Source organism: Echiichthys vipera (assembly GCF_963691815.1).
Source record: "Echiichthys vipera genome assembly, chromosome: 17".
Taxonomy (NCBI): domain Eukaryota; kingdom Metazoa; phylum Chordata; class Actinopteri; order Perciformes; family Trachinidae; genus Echiichthys; species Echiichthys vipera.
This window is the reverse complement of record NC_139842.1, coordinates 17,220,841-17,242,002: the sequence shown is the minus strand read 5'-3', so window position 1 is coordinate 17,242,002 and position 21,162 is coordinate 17,220,841. Positions and strand designations below refer to the sequence as shown.

The 21,162-nt window shown below is 40.0% G+C and overlaps 3 protein-coding genes across 4 annotated transcripts; 2 read left to right on the top strand and 1 right to left on the bottom strand.

Annotated features, from left to right (window-relative positions):
- Positions 1–1,812: 1,812 nt before the first annotated feature.
- map3k14a (mitogen-activated protein kinase kinase kinase 14a) lies at positions 1,813–11,241 on the top strand. 2 transcript variants are annotated; one of them, XM_083930863.1, is made up of 16 exons: positions 1,813–1,947; positions 4,752–5,021; positions 5,113–5,194; positions 5,318–5,540; positions 5,903–6,247; positions 6,335–6,469; positions 6,561–6,690; positions 6,908–7,036; positions 8,384–8,488; positions 8,588–8,745; positions 8,833–8,983; positions 9,381–9,704; positions 9,781–9,890; positions 10,382–10,520; positions 10,601–10,701; positions 10,809–11,241. In XM_083930863.1, exons 2-16 carry the CDS (start codon positions 4,766–4,768, stop codon positions 10,968–10,970), a joined length of 2,550 nt encoding a protein of 849 aa, XP_083786989.1. In that variant the 5' UTR covers positions 1,813–1,947; positions 4,752–4,765; the 3' UTR covers positions 10,971–11,241. The 2 variants fall into 2 exon arrangements, with proteins under 2 accessions (XP_083786989.1, XP_083786990.1); XM_083930864.1 differs by lacking the exon at positions 1,813–1,947 and adding an exon at positions 2,049–2,163.
- Positions 11,242–12,394: 1,153 nt separating this feature from the next.
- Positions 12,395–15,204, bottom strand: LOC310959490 (apoptosis regulator BAX-like; the record flags this gene model as incomplete). Its single annotated transcript, XM_083930860.1, has 6 exons — positions 12,395–13,591; positions 13,710–13,814; positions 13,945–14,080; positions 14,210–14,368; positions 14,462–14,510; positions 15,174–15,204. 6 exons carry the CDS (start codon positions 15,202–15,204, stop codon positions 13,493–13,495), a joined length of 579 nt encoding a protein of 192 aa, XP_083786986.1. The 3' UTR covers positions 12,395–13,492.
- A 714-nt stretch (positions 15,205–15,918) lies between these two features.
- On the top strand, positions 15,919–18,821 carry rps11 (ribosomal protein S11). The gene is made up of 5 exons (XM_083931556.1): positions 15,919–15,969; positions 16,972–17,112; positions 17,322–17,397; positions 18,098–18,227; positions 18,628–18,821. The coding sequence occupies exons 1-5, from the start codon at positions 15,955–15,957 to the stop codon at positions 18,749–18,751; spliced, it is 486 nt and encodes a 161-aa protein (XP_083787682.1). The 5' UTR covers positions 15,919–15,954; the 3' UTR covers positions 18,752–18,821.
- The last annotated feature ends 2,341 nt before the right edge of the window (positions 18,822–21,162 follow it).

Here is a 21,162-nt window from a genome sequence, read left to right as displayed (position 1 = left end):
TGAAAGCCAGCAAATTATTTATTGAGTGAAGATTATTGTTTTTTTGACTGACTAATGGCTTCAGCTATAGACTGCTGCATAGAGCTGCAAAGATTAGTCAATTTATTAACAAGCTATTTTAACTATTTTGAGAACCGAAGAAGAAAGAAAAGTCAAAATTTTCATCTTTATCGTTAACAGTTGTCATTTTGGGCTTTGGGAAACATTTTTCACCATTTTCTGAGATTTTATAGACCAAACAACTACTTGATTTATGGAGAAATAGTCGACAGATTGACTAACAATGAAAATAATTGATGTCAGGTATTCTCCTCCTATCTAGTATATCTTTTTACTGCAGAATTAACATAACAGTTTCAAATGGAATCATAGATATTTAAAAAAAAATATATATATTTTTTCTTCTCCAGCTATACTCTGACTATGTTTGCCTGCATGCATACAAATGCTGTAATGTAAAAAAAAAAAAAACCCACAAGTTTCAAATGATATTCCCTCGAATTTTAAAATCAAAAGAAATTTGAGACAGTATGTTCTTATTATCAATTTAGACGACGTCACTGAATATCTCAATATCTATGCTTTCATCACGATAGCATCACAGAATTATCGCCCGGCCGTACTATTGCATATTGTCATTATTGCTGTATCTTTCGATGTAGTTTAAGATTTGAGACCTTTTTTCTCTCTGTGTTCAACCATGTTGAGTCGTGCATCTAATACCCACCATCCACTATTTTCTTCTGTTGGTTCCAATTGAGTCACTGCCGTTAGAAATATGCAACATAGCATTTTCAGACCTTTTTTCCCCAGTGGCTAAGAGACAGTTGCCAAAACTAAACCCATTGCCATGACAGCAAACAGTTTCTTATACGTTGAGGAGGCAGTTAAGGAGGCAGTGAGCAACTTGCATAGCTTTGTGTTCTCGGTTCATGGCAGGGCCTCTCAATCGGTATTCTGAATTTCCTGTGTTCTGTGACGGTTTCTATATGAGTAAATAGTGTTGCTGCTGAAAAGAAAAGCAAGTAAGATGAGTTCACGTTGATGATAGAAGACACCTCAAATTTCAAGTGACAGCTCATACGCTTGCTCCAAATTCTCTTTGTGGCAAGTATTTTCCACAAGATCCTCATAATATCAGCTATCAGAAGTTTTGCCGTCTAAAGGAAACGCTGTTGTTTGATGTTAGTTTTTACGACATGCCATTTAGTGGAGAGTATGTGGGGGGTTGTGACATGAAAGATTATAAAAATTAGCTGGCTACAGGGCACATGCTCGTTAGGATATCAAAGTCCATGAAAGGTCACAAAACTCTTTACATTTCATTTACTGGTAGAATTGTGTGGGTGCTCCCCGAAGGTCAGAAAGTCTTAACAACATGCTCAGAGTGATGTGACAGTTCTGAGTATTTCTGACCTAATTAGGAAAGATCCTATTTGTCCGTGTTCTGCTTTTAATTCAACTTTGATTCCATGCTCTAATGATCACTTCCATTATTAATCCTTCTTTGAGTAAAACCAGAGTATATCTTGAGAGGCGCAGGCCACAGAGAGCTGATGTTCCGCTTTTTAACTGTCCATAGTTCACAGTTGATCATCAAAAGCATAACCAAACATGCTATCCCTTTATCTAGTCGGAGGGAAGAGCAAGTAAGCCAACCCTGTTGAAGGGGGGAGGGAGGGAGGGTGGGAGGGAGGGGGGGAAATGGGGAAGTGGAGATGCATTTCCCATAAGTCATTGTCAGCCAGCTCCTCCCCCCTTGGGCTGGCTGAGAGCCAGGCCCAGGCAGAGCTGAGCGGCAGGGACAGAGCTGAGAATTAGAGCACGAAAGAAGAGGAACGCAGAACACGAGAAGAACACAGCACCTAGAGTTTTACTAATGTAGATGACAGGTTATTCAGTGCGGATACACGTGAGAGAGAGAGCAGTTCAGATCGGCATCCGTCGGTACGTCCGCACGCCCCTCTCCCTCACACATACACAGAGTTGTTTTTGTGGCTGCGTTTATTGCAGTGGGTTTTTCTCTATTTCCTTTCCACGTAAATTCATCGGGGTGTGGTGTTACGCAGGGCTTTCAGAGCACCGGCAACGTCTTAAGAAGGAAGTGACAGTTTAATTGCTTTGTTCTAGTTCATATTGCAGTGCATGAAGTCGGCACACAAGGTAAAGACTACTAAACAGCTTTCATTGAATTTTGACTACAGCTTGGTGCAAGTTTAACTTTACTGTTACTTGTAGTAGTACTGTGAAAGAACTGTTAAGATAAAGAATGTGGAGAACTTACTGGGGAAATGATTTGGCAGCCATGAGGTTGTTTCAGTCAAGATATTAGGATCAATTCTGGTATGACCTCTATCAAGAATACGTGTAAGTGACAAGGAGAAGCTGCAGTTAAGTGTAATGGACACACTGATGCAACATGCTTCAACTGTAGCTCCAGTTTGTGCCTTTTTAAACTGCATTTAATGCATATAACCAGTGCTGGAAGGAAAGGAGAGTGACTGAGTGTGCTGATTTCACAGTCATAGATGTGTCGACGATTAAAACCTCCAAGACATCTGCAGGCAATTGTGCAAATCTTTATTGGAAATTCAGCCTGGCCTAATGTTTTGTATCTGAGTGAAAGACATTTTTTTTTTTGCATTTAACGACACAGTTGCAACTGTCAAAACAAGGCCAGGGTTGAGTTTCCTGTCTCATCTGCCCACCGCAAACTTTCAAAGTTTCAGTTCAAGTGATCATCAGGATCCTGAAAGCTCTTGACACAGTTGTGTTAAACTTTAAACAAGTGATAAAGAAGTGGATTAATATGTAGCCACAGTACAAAGCTTGTCATTGTTACATTGGGGTGTGTGTGCATATTTCTGTTGACAAGAGTAAACACCTCATCTTAAGTTGAGTCCAGTATATGAGCTTTTCTGCTTTGTTGCTTTGGTTGCAACTTGTCATCCTGAAAAAGACTAAATTAACTTTTCAGGCCCTTGAAAGTAAACAAATAAAACATTAATAACTAGCCTAAATTAAGAATCAAATACTAAACAAAGAAAGAAGATAGTAGAAGTTCTAACTTGAAAGTGAGACACAAACACTTGACCTTCATGTGGTGTTTTCAAGGTTTGGAAAGTGCATGGATTTTGAATAAAGTGCTTGAAACTGTTGAAGGTTAGGCTAAAGGATGCCAAGTCTATATAAACATGAAACTTAGTGTTCCCTTTCATTTGTAATCCTTTTGTAGAATGTGACGCAACATAATTTTGGTTGTTTATAGCACAGTAATATCTAATTAAATGTGATGAAGAAGTGCAATAATCAGCCGGAGGTGCTGGATAAGCTTGAAATGGACCTTAAAATGCTTTAAAAGTGCTTAAATTTGAGTTTGGAAAAGTTGTAGGAACCATGATTTGGTCACTGTCCAGTTTTTCTTCTTTTTAGGAACTAACACTCACATTAGCAGATAGTAAAAAGTCCTTTGTTACGTAAAGAGCAAAGCGTTTTAGGAAGCATTAACTACAACATTTATAAAGGTCAGTCAGTCACTAGCGTGTGATTGAACTGTACAGACATGATGTAGTAACATTGTGTTGGATAACATGTAGCCAAATGTTCAATCACTTTGAATGTAATAATCACATGAAAGTGCCGTTTGTAAAGGACACAGATGTGTCATCGCATTCATTGTTAAATTAACTGTTAAATGTAACTTAAGAATTCATAAACTGAACCACATTTTGGTAATCAAATAATCATTTTAGTAGTTTTTTAAGCAATTAAACTCGAATGGGCAATTGGTAGAGAGAATGTTTTTTTTCCCGGGGCTGTTGATGGAAGTAGCTAGGGGGTGAACCATGTCACTTCCTTGTCCTTTCTGTTGATGGCTGCACATGCACAGTACTGATCAGGACTCATTTAGCCTACTTAGATAAAGATTAAACATGACAATTAACTTTAGGCTTTGTTGTTAATTGATTACTGCTAATAAATACAATTATTTTGTATAGAGTTAAATCAAATTTGAAAACACATGATGTTTATCTCAGGGGTTCAATATCGGCTGAGGGGTTTCACGGCATGCAGCAGTATGAAAATTGACGATTATCATACTGCTTACATTTGCTTGTTTACGGTATTGGAAACAATGTATTTTTTTATTTTTTCTAGCATGTAAAATTCAACAAAAAATAAACACAAATCGACAAAAGACCACAGCAATATATCCAACAAAATAGAAAACGAAATAAGATAACGTTATTCATGTCATTAGCCATTTTCTTTAATTTACATGCGTGGAAAAAGTAAAAAGTATCAATTAATATAGCCAAACCAAAAAAACAACCTCTCTTAGGGTTACTGGAGCTGATAATAATCATGATAATTGTGTCATACCAAGAAACTGATATATTCTGATACGGTTATAGTCCCGTGAAGATCTCATACAGTTGCAACAGTGAGAACATGACATTTGAAGACGTCCACATGGGCCGTGAGAATTTTTTCAAAGAGCATTCATAGACACAAAGAGTTGTGAAAATAATCAGAAGATAAATTTGCAGCCCTATTATAAGCTCTTGGGAATGAAACACAGCCAGCATGTGTTCAGTCAACCCCATTAATGTGTTTTTTTTTTCTGAGACACAATGGAGATTTTAGAAAAGATCTGCATAGAGGTTTCGCTGTATATAATCAGTTATTGTTACAAATATTTGACATTAAAGTTGTCCTTCTTAGCAGTTGCTTGTGATGTGTCTCTGCAGATCCAGTAGATGAAATGGCGGTGAGGCAAAGGATTTTTAACTCAACAGCACCCTTCTCAGGGTCCTCCCAAACTGAGCTGAAGGGGTCATACCCGTCCTGCTCGGCTGCGGACCTGGAGGCGGAGGAGGAGGAGGATGAGGGAAAGGACAGCAAAATGGGCTACATAGCCTGTTTCAGCCCTTTGATAAATAAACTCCTGTCACATGGGACCGCCGAGCAAGTGGGAGAAACGCCACTGAAGACCTCAACCTTCATTGCCCAAGCTGAATGTAAGAATGCCTTTTTGATTTAATATTGAATAATAAATCAAATTAATATGCCTGGACAGAGAGTTTAACATTCACACCGCACTCTCCTCAGGTGAAACCCAGGACTCCCAAGAGTTTAGTCCATCCTGCTTTGAACGCGCCTTTGTTCCGTCCCCAAACTGCTTGACCAGCAGGTAAAACATCACATCGACTCCATTGCTTCTGCATTTCACACCTCATGTTTCTTTACAAAGGTTATACTGAATTCTTTTAACACCATGTTTGGAATTGACATTGTTGCCATACTTCTGCTTAAGTCTTTCCTCAGAGCACAACAATGTGGCGTGCCCAACCACGGCCTCCATCCAGGAGCCAAGCAGCTCAACGGCACAGCTCACCCCGAGAAAGAAGACCAGGAAGAGACAGAAGCGCAAAGGGAAGAAAAAATTAGAGAAGAAGAAGGAGAAACAGCGACACAGACATCGAATGCCCTCCGGAGTCCCTGAACAGGAGAGTGGAAGTTCTCTGGTCCGAATCCTGGTAAGAACTCTGCTTATTGTTCATACATATGAAACACCTATGAAACATATGGAAAAGCAATTGAAAATGTCATCAAGAAGCACATTTGTACAGTGTATGCTCTTGTTTTCTTAAAAGAACCCAGAGTGCTTGCAGTGTTTTCCTTGTGAATCATCTTCAAGGACCACATTGCCACATTCTTTGGCCCGATCTCTAGACATTCCCATGCAAACATAAGCTTTCCTGTGTTGTGGAAGTGAATCACCCGAATTCAGACAAAGCCACCTCTCATGGCCTTGAATGCTCAGCCCTTGAGCAAACTCACCTGAGAATGTAAACATCATGGAGTCTGATCAACCATGCTTTATGCTTGTGTCCTGCAGGAGGAGTCTTCTTGCTGTAGCAGCATCGAAAGCTCAGAAGAGCAGGACAGAGGGCCTTCTGTCTACAGCCGACAGATCTACAACACAGGCTCCAGCTGCTCTCCTCTGAACTTGGGCCCTATCTCCAGTCTCCATTCCTATGGACAGGACAGCAACTCAGACTGCCTCAGCAGCCTGGGAGACTGTTCACTGGCTCTTGCTGGCCTCAGAGGCAGCGTCAGTCAGGGGGACCCGTGCTATGCAGGGCCCTTTTTCAAAGATGTGGAAAGGGATGTAATAGAAGAGGAAGATGAGCTTTTAGCAGCTGACTCTGTCACCACTGAGGGAATAATCTTTTACAATGAAGTACGTTGCACTTTAAGTCAGTCAACTTTTTCTCTTGGTTTAAAATGTGGTTCAACCAAACTGACGTATTCTCTCTTATTCTATCAGAAAATCCAGCCTGTGGACTCTGAATACAAGGAAGGGATGGAGTATGTCCTGACGCAGTTTGTCAAGGAGGGCTCCTATGGTGAAGTACACAGTGCTCAAGATGTCAACACAGGCTTCAAGTTTGCTGTCAAAAAGGTAACGTGCAGCATATCACCCTCTTCAAGTTTTCTTCCCACTGCTTAGTTTTGAAATGTGCTCATTCTTTTGTTCCGTCCTTTCCTCACAGATCGCCCTGAAGAGGTTCAGCAGTGAGGAGGTGGGTGCGTGGAGTGCCCTCAGATCTCCTCGTGTGGTGGAACTCTTTGGAGTGGTCAGAGAGGGGCCTAACGTCGTCCTCTTCATGGACCACAAATCTGGTAAACAAGCCTCACTGCTGCCTTTTAAACAGTACATTCTGCCAGTGCTCACTGCTGATGATGAGATTGAAGGTGAGGGTGGAAATTGTTAAGTGAGATGTGATGAATTAAGTGCAAACACATGAGAATAATGAAGATTAGAGAAAAGAGACAATGTGTATTGGTAACGGGATATCTGTCAGTCTTTATCCTGTTCTAACCTTATCTGTTATTCCAGGCTCCCTGGGCCAGCTGATAACGGAGCGCGGCCGGCTGCCAGAGGACCTAAGTCTCCACTATCACTCACAAGTCTTAACAGCACTGGAGTACTTACGGAAGAAAAAAGTGGTGCATCTAGACATTAAAGGTACGTTATACAACAGAATATTTCTTCTTTTTCACGTATTTACAACCGTTAAACTAAAGTTCAAGTATCATCCGAGTTATACAAAAAATTCAAAACACCCATGACGATTTTATCTCTTGAATGTGTATTATATCTAAGTCATAACTAAAATCCTTCCGTCAGTTTTATAAAGACATACATACATAAAAAGATTGTGATAAAAATCTACTGCAGTCCCTTTATTTCAATTTGTCCTGAACCCGCTAGGTTTAACCTCAAGTTAACCGCCATCGTTAGTTTGTTATATCTAAGATTGATAGCCTTAGAGCTAAGCAATTTAAAGTCTTTTAGTGATTGTAATTTTCTAAGAATTTAGGGTTTGTTTCCCCCTAAAAACACATAGGTGAAAATGTAAATGTTTGTCTCTTTACTGTCTTCATCTTGATGATAGTCCTGTATACTGTAAATGTTAAGACCAAAAAAAGCTCAGACATCAGATATTGGCATCAGCCCATAAACATTTCAAGATGAGTTTAAACAGCAGTAATTGCACAGATCAAAGAAGTACAATAGTAATAACAGTCCAACTAAATGTGTCAGCTTGACTTTTACTTGTTGTGGAAAACAGAAACAAACAGAGAGAATAGGTCTAAATAGTTCTCATCAGAGGATTTTGTCTTTGTGTGCAGCTGTTGTGTGGAACACAAGTGTCATAGATACAGTAGATTTGATCTTCAGCACCTGTGTTGTGAAACCAGACTGCCAGAGAGAAGACGACGGGCTGGGAATTTCCCACAGTGTGACTCACCGCTGCTCTTTAGTGGCGGCGCATGTGCACAGAATCAGGAGAGCACGAAAGAAAAGGGAGAACGAAACAGGGGGGGGGGGGGGCAGGAAGTAGTTAGCGAGCAAGAAAAGAGAGAGAGAACAAATTACAGAAACAGAAAAACAGAAAATAAAGTGGAAAGAAGTATAAAAAAGAGAGAGAAAAACAAAAAGAGAAGTTAGAAGAAGAGCAACAAAAAAAAGAAACAGGAAGACAACCATGCTTGTGCTGCTGCAGCTCAGGCGCCACCTGGTGTCTGTAATGCTTCAGGAAAAGCAAGTCAGTGATGCCACACCTCTTCATCTACTACCTGTTTGTTACTAGACTCCACATGCAGTCTGTGTTTTCTACAACAGCTGTCCCTCTGTGACGTCATACTTCCCTCTTATTTTTGCTCCTTTGTCTGGAGACTTTTTAAGTGTTTGTGCAGCTGCCCTGTTTTCTAATTATGTCATCCAATAAATACACTGCAGTATGTATGCAGTGAGTCATGGAAATTAGTGCCAATGCAGTAGATTATTGACTCTACTTGTTTCCCACAGCTGACAATGTGTTGCTGTCGGAGAACGGTAGAGACACCTTCCTGTGTGACTTTGGACACGCAGAGAGACTCGACAATCAGGGACAAAGCCTTAGTGGGTCCAAAGGTAAATACTTGTGTAACTTCAGCGATTCAGTTAAGAAGACGGGTGACTTATTCACTTCCGTGTCTTAATTAATTGTTTTCCCCATGTAATTAAATGCAGATATGAAGGGCACAGAGACCCACATGGCCCCTGAGATTGTAAAAGGGGAACCCCGCGGAGCCAAAGCAGATGTGTGGAGCAGCTGCTGTATGCTACTGCACATGCTCAATGCATATCAACCTTGGACAAGATACTACACCTGTAGACTTTACCTGAAGGTATACTTCACGCCGTTTATCGCCGAATGTTCAGTCACAGTATTCACATCAGACTTTTAACTGAATCTCTTTTGCGATGGTTTACAGATTGCCAATGAGCCTCCGCCTCTAAGGGAGATCCCGCCTGACTGTAGACCTCTCACAGCTGAAGTTATCAAGGCGGGACTTCAGAAGGATCCAGCCAAGAGGGCATCAGCATCTAACCTCAAAGAAAAAACCGCCAGAGCTCTGAAAGAAGGTAATTAAACCTGCAAAGTGTTCATACCAATGCAAGCAGTGCAGGGTTTTTAAAAGAAATAACCCCATTGGATGAATCATCACCTTTAGTTTTTGAAGACTTAAAGGTCCCATGTTGTGAAGAGTGAGATTTCCATGTCTTTTTTCACTGAAGTCAGGACTTCTGTACTGTTTTGGTGTCACAGCTATACTATTATAGGTAGAAAGTGCTGCTACAGTGCCGTTACAGTCATTCCCCGGCTGTAATGATGGTGCAGAGGCGCCAAGAGCACGAATGTGGAAAACTCAGAAACACTGATCAATCAGAGCAGACTGGGCTTTTTTGGGAGGAGAAAATATAAACCTGAAAAATGATCATAATATGTCCCCTCTAATGTATTGTGTTTGTGTGACTTCAGTGGGAGGACTCACCAGCCCAGTGAAGGGACCCTACACAGAACCCCTGTATATCGCCAGCAAACCTCCTGACTCCCTGCACCTCATCAACGGCAGCGTTAACTTTGAGGATGAACATCGAGAATCTGTTGAAAAAGTGATCACAACAGGGAGTAAGACAGATGAGCTGGATAATGAGGATGATGATGAAGAGAAGGATGCTGATTGTAATGAGTTAAAGCAAGACTCACCTTCCTGTCCACAAATGCTCATCTCTGATCCAAACCACAAGAGGGGCAACAAGATCACCAGCGTGCCTGAACTTGAGCTACGTAAACTGGAGCAAGGTGAGGTTTCTCTTCTGCTTACTTTCACGTGTCGAATGTTTGAACTCGACTCATTGCTTCCTGCTTGTTTTTGCAGACTTTTACCTGACCAGTCTGTCTCAGCTCCACTCAGCTGAGATGCAGGAGCAGCTCTTGTCTTGTCTCAGCAGTGACCCTTATTCCACCTGGGAACCATGGGACAAAAAGGTAGCCCAAAATTCACAACAGAGTACATTTCTAATTGACTTTACACTATGCAGAGGGAGACTAGTTAGAGTGAAATTGATTACTGGTAAATAAGGATGAGTTATCAATCAAGGCACAAGTCATCACTTTGTCTAATTGCCATCATTATCTTGCAACACCTAGATCTAAAGTAGTGTAAATTGTTAAAACAAAGTATTAATTGCTGTTATACATCCCAGATTTAAGCCTTAAAGCAAGCATGATGAGATTGTGACAGTTTAGATTGATAACGTTGTTGACTTATTAGTTATCTCAGATATCCCAGAAAATTGCATTTGAAATAACGTCTAGGAAGTGTTTTTTTTTTTTGAAAACTTGTAGACTACCTGTCCAAATACTGAAGAAAACAACACGGGGTCCATTTAAACAAAGAGCTTCACTGGTGTTCCATTTTGGCTAAATTGTTAACGGACCCACTGTTTGTGTTCCTCTTTTTCAACCTGTCGTTCCAGGACTCTGGTCGCTGGTCCCTAAGCCCAGCAGACGACTTCAGCTCTGGCGTCTTCTCCTACAACAGTCAGCCCGATGTGCAGGTTTCCAGTATGGATTTGCTGAGTCCCACGCAGCTGCCACCACCCTGTTGTTTTGAAGGTGAGATAAAACATGAATGCGTCTCTTTCCTTTAAACTATCTAATGTAGCGACAAACTGTAACATGTAATCTTGTCGCAGGGGTGGATGTCTGTATCAGAGACTTCAACAGGCGAAGCATTCGCATCAGAGAGGCGCGCAGGGTGAAGGTTGGCCACATCGCCACTGGAATCAGTGATCAGGTGAGGGGCATCCTCACACACTCAAGTGTCAAGGCAGCTATTCCTGGTAGTCTGTTTCAGAGTTTGATTACACCTCTTTAATGTGTATGTATGTCTTTCTTTTTTAGATTTCTGAGAGGGTTTTTACCCTGGAAACCCAACAGGGCCAGCAGGTTGCTCACGATGAGGAGGTGCAGGAGTCCGGTCTGGAGCTCAGTTGTGTCCCTGCCCCAGACTTCAGCCCTGCCTGGAGGTGGAGGATCAGAGACGGAGTGCTTGAGACGAGATAGAGCCCACATCGCTCTCTCCGTCCATCAGCAGCAGGGTCACCTTAACCGTCCTACATATGGCCTAATATTTGCCTTTGGTGTCAGTGCACAGGCTTTCATGAATACAAAGTATTTTAAAAATAAGTCTACCAGACTGCCTTTTTTACAAACATGTCTCATGATTTAAATGTCATAATGGAGGGTTGTTGTGTAGTTTCTTTGTCTTGAAAGTGCTCATTACTCAGTTAAAACACTGAACTTTTGACCACTGTGACGTTTACATGTTGCACCCTTTCTTATTGCATGTTTACATTGAGTCATTAAACATCATCTGAAGCTGTGTTAGTGTGTGACACGTTATTGACGCCGATTATTAATTTAGTTCACAATCTGGTCTGTAATACCATATTGATGAATAGGTTAATAATTCCACCCAATGACCATGGGCATTTTTGTTATATTCTAATGACTTTTTTCTGGGATTTGATTTATTTACCAATATTAATTGCCATTTCTAGGTTATAAATGCTGTTTGGACACCATTTCAGTCTGCTGAACTTCAAGTCAGAGTAAAACCACTATTGGTCAGATCATAGAAAATCATAGTCAGCGGAGAACACTTTGTAATGATTTGATTACCCTCTGACTTTGACTCTACTTCTACCGTGAGATTTTTAAAAAATCCCTTTGAATGACAATTTAAAAATACACCAATGCCTGGATTTCCATGACATTTGCAGTGGATTTTCACGAGCCATTGAAGTTGAATCTCAGTGGTTTTGGTGACTGTCTTGACCTTTCTTCTAACCCTGTCCTTGGGCCATATGTCCCACTTGTGCAAACGCAATAGCAAAATCTACAAAACAGATAACCATTCCATTCACTAAGCCTACCTGTGCTCCTCATATTATGAACCCTTTCGTCTCAAAGCTCATCCTACAGGCTACAGTATCATCTAGGCTAACTATCAGACTGACATGAATCTGAGCACAAGATTACCTCATTTATCCTATTGTACCCTGAAATACCTCTGCTATTAAGTTCAAAACTGCAGCCATACTAGCATCTCTGGGAAGCTGCACTCAGGCACAGTATTTATAAGGTATTAATATTTCTGTGAAATTCTTTATCAAATGACCTGACTTTCTCAGTTTTGGGGACTTGTGGATCCTTTCCTGGCACTTTAAACAAAGAAGAAAAAAAACATGAACAAGCTCTAAATGCTATTGTATCCATTTTGGCTCTTTATTTACATTCAAAGTAAGAAAAAAATATCCCAGTGTGAATCGATTTATTTTCATTGTGAATTAGAAAATGCACAGCAGGCCACCTCACAATGTAAATTAAGTGTCACTGCTCTAGGAGTGTAACTGGTAATAATCAGATCATTTTTTCATAAATATAATCCCAATTCCGGCACTTATTGTACACATCCATAACCAGAGTCAGAGTTAACAGATTTATTTTCCATATTACAACAAGCAAGATCACAGCAAAAAGATTTTCAGGGGGGAACTGGAAACTGATTTCAGCTTTACAAATGTGATAGAAAACGGTGAAAACTTGAGAATATCAAAGTGATTTCATAGTAAAAAAAAAAAAACACCAAGGCACTGACAAACGAGAAGAATGTATAAAAGCCATTTACTGTGTAGATACGATTGCAGCTTTTATATCTCAAGTAAATGTACAGTACTTCGTAGATGTGAAGTGAGGTAAGCATCTGTGAGGAGTCCAGTGCTGTCTGTGTCTGCAGGACATCTCCCACAGACCACAGGAAATGTCAGCTCATAAACATTAAATTTGTACAAAAGTCCCTGCTGTGGCACATCTGTTATCAACTGAAACAAGGTTGAGCTGTGAATTCATGGGGACAAATTATTCAAGGTTGGTTGGCCCAAATATTGTCTGAGGTGCTACAGTCTTTGTCTTTACCATCTTCTTGGTAAATCTAATCATTCTTTTGCAAAAATATTGCTTTTTATTTAATGGATAAAACCACCGTCCAAAGCGTTCATTGCCAGCAGATCATTACAGATTTACACCAGTTAACACTCACAAATACATATGAGAATGGATTCCCTAGCATACAGACGCCATGGTGAGGTGAATGGAGGGAAGTGGGAGGATCAGAAAAGCAATCTGAGTGGAACAAAAATAAAACAAAGATGAAAATAAAGCAATAAGGAAATTATACTTTCAAACATTTTCAGTCCACGTATCTTTTAGGGCAGGAAACAGAATGCCGTGACTTTTTTGTCTGTACCGAGTAGACAAACTGTCCAACCCCCAACTCTGTGCATGTAATCATGCTCCACTCACTCAGCGATCAGTGGCATAGGGATCGTGCTTGCGACAGTGCGTTCAGTTCAACTCCCAATCCTTGGAAAAGAGAGGGAGGCAGAAACGAAGAGAACACACCTTTACTGTTCACCTTGTTCACTCTGTCGTAACTACTTTCGGTTTTCTTTCAGATGCTCTTGTTTCCAAATTCCCTCTGGCGTACTCCTTCCCATCTTTCACGACTGCGTTTCACAAACCCCTCACATCTTGCGAATGACTAGAACAGTGGTGAGAACGCCAGCCAAGAAAACTCCTACTGTCTGCCATGTGGGTGTGCCAAAGTAGGACCGAATACCCTCCTAAAATCATAAACGACAGACTCAAATATTAGCATGTGGCATCACAAGCAATCAGGGGCAGAAGATACATTACTAATACATTATGAGTTTGAACTGCATTTGTTAGCTAGCTTCTTACCCAGCCACCTTGTTCCCTGATCCAGTTGATCACATGTTCCCGGAGGTAGTCCATGGTCCAGCTGATTATAGTTCTGATGATATCAGGAACTTTGGTCACCAGAGCCTGAAATGGTGTGAATGGGAGATGCATCAGACTTATGGATTTGTTATTCAATTCTAGTTCCATAATGTCTAACTTTGTTTTGTTTTTATAGTGAGGTGAGATACAACAGAGCTAACCTAGCCCAACTCACTTTGATGACGAGTCGACAGGCGAAGTAGAACAGTGCAACCACCCTGCCCCAGTTGATTTTTCCATCTGAAAAAACCTCAACGGCAACTTTTAAAAACACGTCTTTTGTGGGAATGAGTGAAGAGTCATCCATCATCCTAGGGAAAACCACATTTATTTATGTATTAGGGCCAAGCGAGTTATGCAGTTATTACTGGTAATATCCCATACATTAATAATTCTTTAGGCCTGAAATTTGATGGAAATGACACAGAGAGGTAGATCACCTTTGGAGCTCTACATTTCCATCCAACTCATCTCCAATCTGCTGCAGACACTGGCCGAGCTTCTTGTGGTGTGGGTCACACAGCTCTCCTCCACCCAGCTGTGCTCTGGTGACTGCAGTATTATCACCTCCATACCGCTGAACCCGCTCGTAGATGAAACTACACAGGGACATACAGAGGAATAGTTAAGTATGATATGACACGTATGCCCAGTTTAACAATAAGAAGCACAACTAAATAGCATCTACTCACTCTTTTAACAAAACAGCTCCTACTTCCAGTATCTGGTCTTTAGTAATGCCTGAAACACAAAGACCAGTGTTTAATGATCCAAATGCTGATACTGTTTAACAACGGGTTATCATAACTGTGTGTTTACCGTCACTTCAATCATGTCACACTTCAAATAACGGATGAGAAATCATTATATTTTGTTTATTATTTATTCATAAATGCATTTATACACCTGTGCTTTACTCTCTATATCCGTTGTGGTTGTTTTGAAATATCCCTGTGAGAGACATTCGCAGTAGACAAAGGCAGCACATAATGCTCACAGTTTGTGAACTAACGTTAAGTTAATTAAGTCAGTATGCCGAAGTTAGTAAATGGTGCTGTAGCTATATAATATTGGACGTCTTTCGAGCATGGAGAAACCAAAGGAACTTTAACAATATCGGGGTGAAATGACGAAGCCTCCTGATATCTAACTTATGTTTCGGTTTTGTTCGAACATATTTGCTAACTCACTCTTGTATGTTGCTATCAGCTAACCAAGCGAGCTAACAGACGGCTAACGTTTAGGTTAGCTATGTTGCTAACCACAGTTCAGCTTACAAACAAGCTACAGCAACAAAACAAGAGAGATTTTTTAAAAAGTGAGTTTATCTATGTATACCACATTGTTGGCGACAATGTCACAGTCAATTTAATTTAAAAACACATTGCTGATGCTAGCCAGTACCTTGGTCGCCTCCTCCCGGGTGTGATGCCATCTTGTTGTGTGTTTAGATCGTTGGCGCTTCCGGACAGTGATATATGTCATATGACAAATGAAACAGAATATGAATATATATAAATATATATATATATATATATATATATATATATATGACCATTTCTTTTGTTCCAGAATTAAACACAGCGCCAAACCTGTATTTCTAAATGTAGAAACAATAATAACAACTTAAACACACGATAAAGGAATTACAAAATAAAACATTAAGTATAAAGTAAATAAATAATTACAAAAAAAATGAATTGAAAGGTAAGATATGTATCACATTACATTGAAAAAAATATATGGTAGTTTATTAACTGTATAAATACTTTTCGTATTATTAATAATTTGGATAGACTCAAAAATAATCCTGAAATTTAATTTTGAAGGGATTGAAGGCTGGTCGAGATTTAGAAAATTTAGCTTTATTGATGTGAAATTTTACTTGTAGAATCAATAAATTGACAATCCAAATTTATCCTGTATCCAATGTATCCATCCTTTGCTTCCAATTTAATTAAGCCATTGTATTGAATTTTGAAACAGTTCTAATTTTCCTCCTAGAACTCAAAAGTATGATGACACTCCCAGATTAAATGTATAATAGTTAAACATATGTGTTTATTGATTTATTATTTCTGGAGCCTCGCCTTTTTTTTTGTGTTATAAACGTCATTTCCCGTGCCTCCCGCTCTTCCGTCGGTCGCGCGCATCTACAGGCCTCTTTACGACTCGGCAGGCAAAGATGGCGGATGCACAAGTACGTTGGAGAAAACGGCGTGGTGACTTTAATTCGATATTTATACACTTTAAGAAAATCATTTAGCGGGGTATGTTAAACGGGTTGCCTGTAGGTTCTCTTCGTACACCTTCCTGAGTCATTTCAAGCCGCACTTGATGCTTTTATATCAGTCAATTGTTGTATCCTTCGTACCCTCGTGTAACGTTAAACTAGCCGGGATGCTAGCTCCGTTAGCTCAGCCTGCTATCATTTAACTCTTCCCGGATATTATCTTGCCTTCTATGTATGTACTGCAAACAATTCCCATCATAACACCCCCCTAATTTATTTAACGATTTGTTGTCTCATCTAATTGTGATTTAAGTTTTTCACAAGAGGAAGTCAATCTTGAACTAACTGACGTTAGTTAAGCGAGGCCGAGTGGTGGCTTTATGTGAATGTGTCTTCACATACCATGAAAGTGTGGATTGCGAAGTTTCCGTGGTTCCTGCTTTATGGTCACACAGTCTTTAACTTTTTATCTCCCTCATCCACATATCTCTTATAGGTATCTTGCTTAAACGTTGTAGTTATTCAGCCAGAAAAGTAGACCATAACCTGCTGCAAATTACGAAAATATACATGCAAACCTCTGGAAAATGGTGCTGTAATTTGGTATCAGGCTTATTAACAAAATTACACTTTTTATCAGAGGCACATAACCTTTTTACCTACATTATGTGTTCTATTATAGATATCTTGATTAGATAGTAGATTACAACTTGCTGCAAATGATGTTTTTCTCACGATGGTCTTCCAAGCTCAAGAAGTGCTGACGACAATGCCTTTGGCAAACACTGATGCAGCTTATATTTTAACAACCCCCTAAAACAAAGCTAAGTCTTTGAACAGAGAACCAAAACCTGTTAATGACCACCTCTTAATAGATAAACATATGTGAATTTGTCTCCACAGTGTAAGAACATGTGGATTGCAATGTTACTGTTCCTGCTTTAAGGTTTTGATCTCTTTCACCTGCAGACCGAGAGGGCTTATCAGAAACAGCCCACCATCTTCCAGAACAAGAAGCGTGTTCTGGTCGCTGATGGGGGCAAGGAAGTCAAGGAAAAGCTCCCCCGCTACCATAAGAGTGTGGGGCTGGGCTTCAAAACCCCAAGAGAGGTAACTTGAATTGTCCAGAAAGCCATAAAAAACGTATGTTCTTTGTTAGCTGCAAATGATGTTTTTCTCACGATGGTCTTCCAAGCCTTTAGGGTTCTGACGATAGCGCCTTTTGGCAATGCTGATGCAGTCACTAGAATTAAATATGTCCATGTTTTATAGCTACAGAATGTGTAGAATGATGAAACTAACATCAATGTTTTCACCAGGCTATTGACGGCACTTACATTGACAAGAAATGCCCATTCACTGGAAATGTCTCCATCCGTGGCCGTATCCTCTCTGGTAAGTTTAATATTTTACAATATACTGAAAACACTAGCCCACTGATACTGGCTTGGGGGGCTGCAACAAAGATATTGCTGTTATTTAAACATCACACTCTGCTACATTTATAATAAAATATAATTCAGTACAACTGCACACAAAAACATCAACATTCAAAAGCATACAAACTACTATAATTCTGATTATCTTAATCCAGCAATATAATGTGCAAACTGCAACATATTCACAGATCATGCTGTTGAAACTTTTGATATTTACTGTGAAGCTAAGAGACTTAAAGTCGTGTGTGTGGTGCTTTACTCAGGTTACAATGTTCACCTTGGTACTGTGAGTATTGATGCCTCCATTTTTGCTGTTGAGACAATTTTTCAATTTCTACTGCCAAAAGAAATTTTCCTGACTGCACATCAACATATCCTTGTACAGGTGAAGCAACTCAAGCCAGAACCAGTGTCTGTCTTTACAGGGTAACTTACGACTAACCTTTTTGATTTCTTGTCACTTTCCTTCAAATGATGTTTTTCTCACGATGGTCTTCCAAGCCCTTTGGGTTCTGACGACAGTGCCTTATGGCAATACTGATGTATTGAAGTGACAATCCGATTTAAAGATGCCTAGTTTTGAGTCAACTGCAATGTCCCTAAAACACTGTTCAACATTAACGTGATATTCAAATTTCTTTGTGTGTGATCTACAGGTGTGGTGACCAAAATGAAGATGCAGAGGACCATTGTTATCAGACGTGACTACCTGCATTACATCCGCAAGTACAACCGCTTTGAGAAGAGGCACAAGAACATCTCTGTTCATCTGTCACCCTGCTTCAGGTACTATCCTGCCTTTAATTCAGTTTTTCATGGAACAATCAAATTGTTTCCAAACATGATTAAGAATATATATATGCAAAATCTCTGGAAAACAGTGCTGTAATTTGGTATCTTGTTTAATTAAAAAATCAGACCTTTAATCAAAGGTATATGACCTACAATGTTTTATTAAAGGTAACTTTTTTAAAGTTCATGTTATTCAGCCAAAAAAGTAGATCATAACTTGCTGCAAATGATGTTTTTCTCACGATGGTCTTCCAAGCTCAAGAAGCACTGACGACAATGCCTTTGGCAAACACTGATGCAGCTTGTCTTTTAAACCTTCTCAAACATGGCTAAATCGTTGTACAAAGTACCAACACCTCCTATTAATAACTTCGATTGTGGTGTTTTTTTGCAGAGACGTCACAGTTGGAGACATTGTCACCGTCGGAGAGTGCCGACCGCTTAGCAAGACCGTGAGGTTCAACGTCCTCAAAGTGACAAAGGCTGCTGGAGCCAAGAAGCAGTTCCAGAAGTTTTAGGTGTGACTCTGACCATGAAGGCTGCTGTTGGCTGACTTGTCACTGTCAAATAAAGAAAACCTTGTTTAAATCCTCGATTTTTTTACCCCTTTTGGCATTGGAACTAAATTATACGTGCACACAATCTCTCTCTGTTTCAGTGTATTGTTTGTGCATAATGGTCAGATGTGGTACTTTGCATATTTCCAATTGTGTGATGAGGGGGAAAATTAATGGCCTCAGTGAAATGGAGAAAGATAATCTGCTTGACTATAAAGAATTTCCAACAGTGGTCTCAAACGCTAACCTGACCCAAATGTCAGATGGTTTGTTTCATGTGATCTGAATGCGGTTCTTGTGAGAACTGGCTAGCTATGCAAGTTAGGGGCAGTCCTGCTCCTGGACATGTTTGAGGTATCTTTACAATGACTTTACCAACTTAGAAATGCCTAAGCGCGTGTCAAACTGATCCATTGAAGGGCCGCTGTGGCTTCAGGTTTTCATTCCAAGCAAGAACACAACTGACACGACTTACTCAATCACCTGAACTACCATCGCTGGTTGATTTGTTGGACCAGGTGTGTTTTTGCTTGGTTGGAATGAAAACCTTCAGGAGTGGTTTGCTGACCACTGATTTTGTACATTTAGTTAGGGGAACCAATTCAATCTAGTCTAAATTTTGTCTGGTGCATAAACATCTTGGTAAGCTTAAATAATTTGATTTTTAAAGCTAACCATCCATCTGAAAAGTTATTTACATATCCTGTGCAATGTTACATAACTTCATAAAAACGATTTCTAACCTTTTACTGACGCCACAATATGGTGATGACAGCTATGATCAATTTGGGAAGTCTTTCCTTGAACTACCCAGCTCCTCAGAGCATCAGTCCAAGCATAAGCAGTATTAAAAAACAGTGATGCCCAGAATTTGCAATTAAACAAAATGTCCCTCTTTCATCCAGATGCACTGAGTGTATAAAATGACCTCTTCAACTTATGGAAAATAAGATAGCTTGGCTGGAGTATTTTTTACCACTGCAGAAAAATATGAGTAACTACCTAATGGTATTCAAAATGAAACCAACAGTTCCATCTTTCAATCTAAATTACTAAATTGGGAGTTTACTAACGGATCTACAGAAAACAAGATTTACGACCTAAAGGGCGAGAGTGACTACAAGGCTGAATGTATATTGGGAGAGGCTGCACAGTGGATCCACAGCGCCCCCTAGTGTATTCCAAATCGGTAGGTTTTCCCATAAATTAAATGTGTCCAGCAGATGGAGACAGATAACTGTTAGATGTTGAGCGATCAAGACTTGAATCCAACACATTGGTGACCCTTGTCTTGTCGCACAAGTGTGCTATGTAAATAATCTTTCCTTACCTTTGGGTAACAAGTAACTAATTAACGTTCCAATCAGGAATGTGATTGGATGATTCAATGTTCAGCATGTGTGACATTAACCTGTGAGTTTGGATAAGGAATTTGTTCTCCCAAAATTATTTTTTCTGCTCTGGTTTCCCTTAAAGTAATGTGAGACTAATTGCAACTCAGCATCAATGAAATAAAGATACACAAGTAGGATTTTGGTTCTACGGAAGAACTCGAGAGCAGGACTTTACTACAAAGTAGGAAACCCAATCAAATCTCAGAGTTTATATCAATAGCAAGAACTTTGAAGCGATATAAATGTTCATTCTCCATCCTTGATTATTGTTTGCTTGACATGGTGGTCACTTATTGGTCATAGGAGGAAGCATTAGTATCACAGAAACAACAGGATCAATCACTGTTGTGTAGCTGTATGACGCTATAGCCACAAGAACAAATGACCTCCTTCCTTTGTACGCTTACAGCTATGATGATGGTCAACAGCGTTTGCTATCCAAAGAAACTCATGCAAATACATGCGGCCATGTCTGCACCAGCTGAGTCATTTGCATGTGTCCCTATTTCAGCCCTGAGAAGATGACAGCATTTCTGTATGGGAATCGGTGGGCACCCCCCTCCTCAATTCTTCCTCCACTAAGCCTGGCCTTCTGTCTGCTGAGTGCCATGGCAGAGGCGTCAGTATTAACATAATGATGCTGTACATGTTGTTTTCCCCAAAGCTTCAGTGAATATGGACCATATGGTGATGGCGTGAACAGGAGAAAGTGGTTAATGTGAGCTCAGCCGTGTAAGTAGCCCCATCATTTAATGATTAGTGAGTAAGCATCTGTCATCTGAACGTTTGCTTTGAAGTGAAAACTGTAATTGAGGAAAATGTTTAGTTATTACTAAACATTTTCCTCAATTACAGTTTTCACTTTTGTCTTTGTTGTACTAAAAAAGATCCCAGCTCTCCACCCATGCTACAATGTTTACCTAAACAACAGTGTCTCAGCTTCTAACCACAAATTGTCTTCTCTTGTACCGGGGCTTT

What these genes read in the sequence shown, in the direction of transcription:
- map3k14a (XM_083930863.1), top strand. Translation starts at nt 4,766, where the DNA reads ATGGCGGTGAGGCAAAGGATTTTTAACTCAACAGCACCCTTCTCAGGG. An exon ending in GCTACGTAAACTGGAGCAAG is followed by an intron (nt 9,705 to 9,780) that starts GTGAGGTTTCTC and finishes TTGTTTTTGCAG; the next exon opens with ACTTTTACCTGACCAGTCTG. An exon ending in GGGAACCATGGGACAAAAAG is followed by an intron (nt 9,891 to 10,381) that starts GTAGCCCAAAAT and finishes CTGTCGTTCCAG; the next exon opens with GACTCTGGTCGCTGGTCCCT.
- rps11 (XM_083931556.1), top strand. An exon ending in GCTTCAAAACCCCAAGAGAG is followed by an intron (nt 17,113 to 17,321) that starts GTAACTTGAATT and finishes TGTTTTCACCAG; the next exon opens with GCTATTGACGGCACTTACAT. An exon ending in CATCTGTCACCCTGCTTCAG is followed by an intron (nt 18,228 to 18,627) that starts GTACTATCCTGC and finishes GTTTTTTTGCAG; the next exon opens with AGACGTCACAGTTGGAGACA.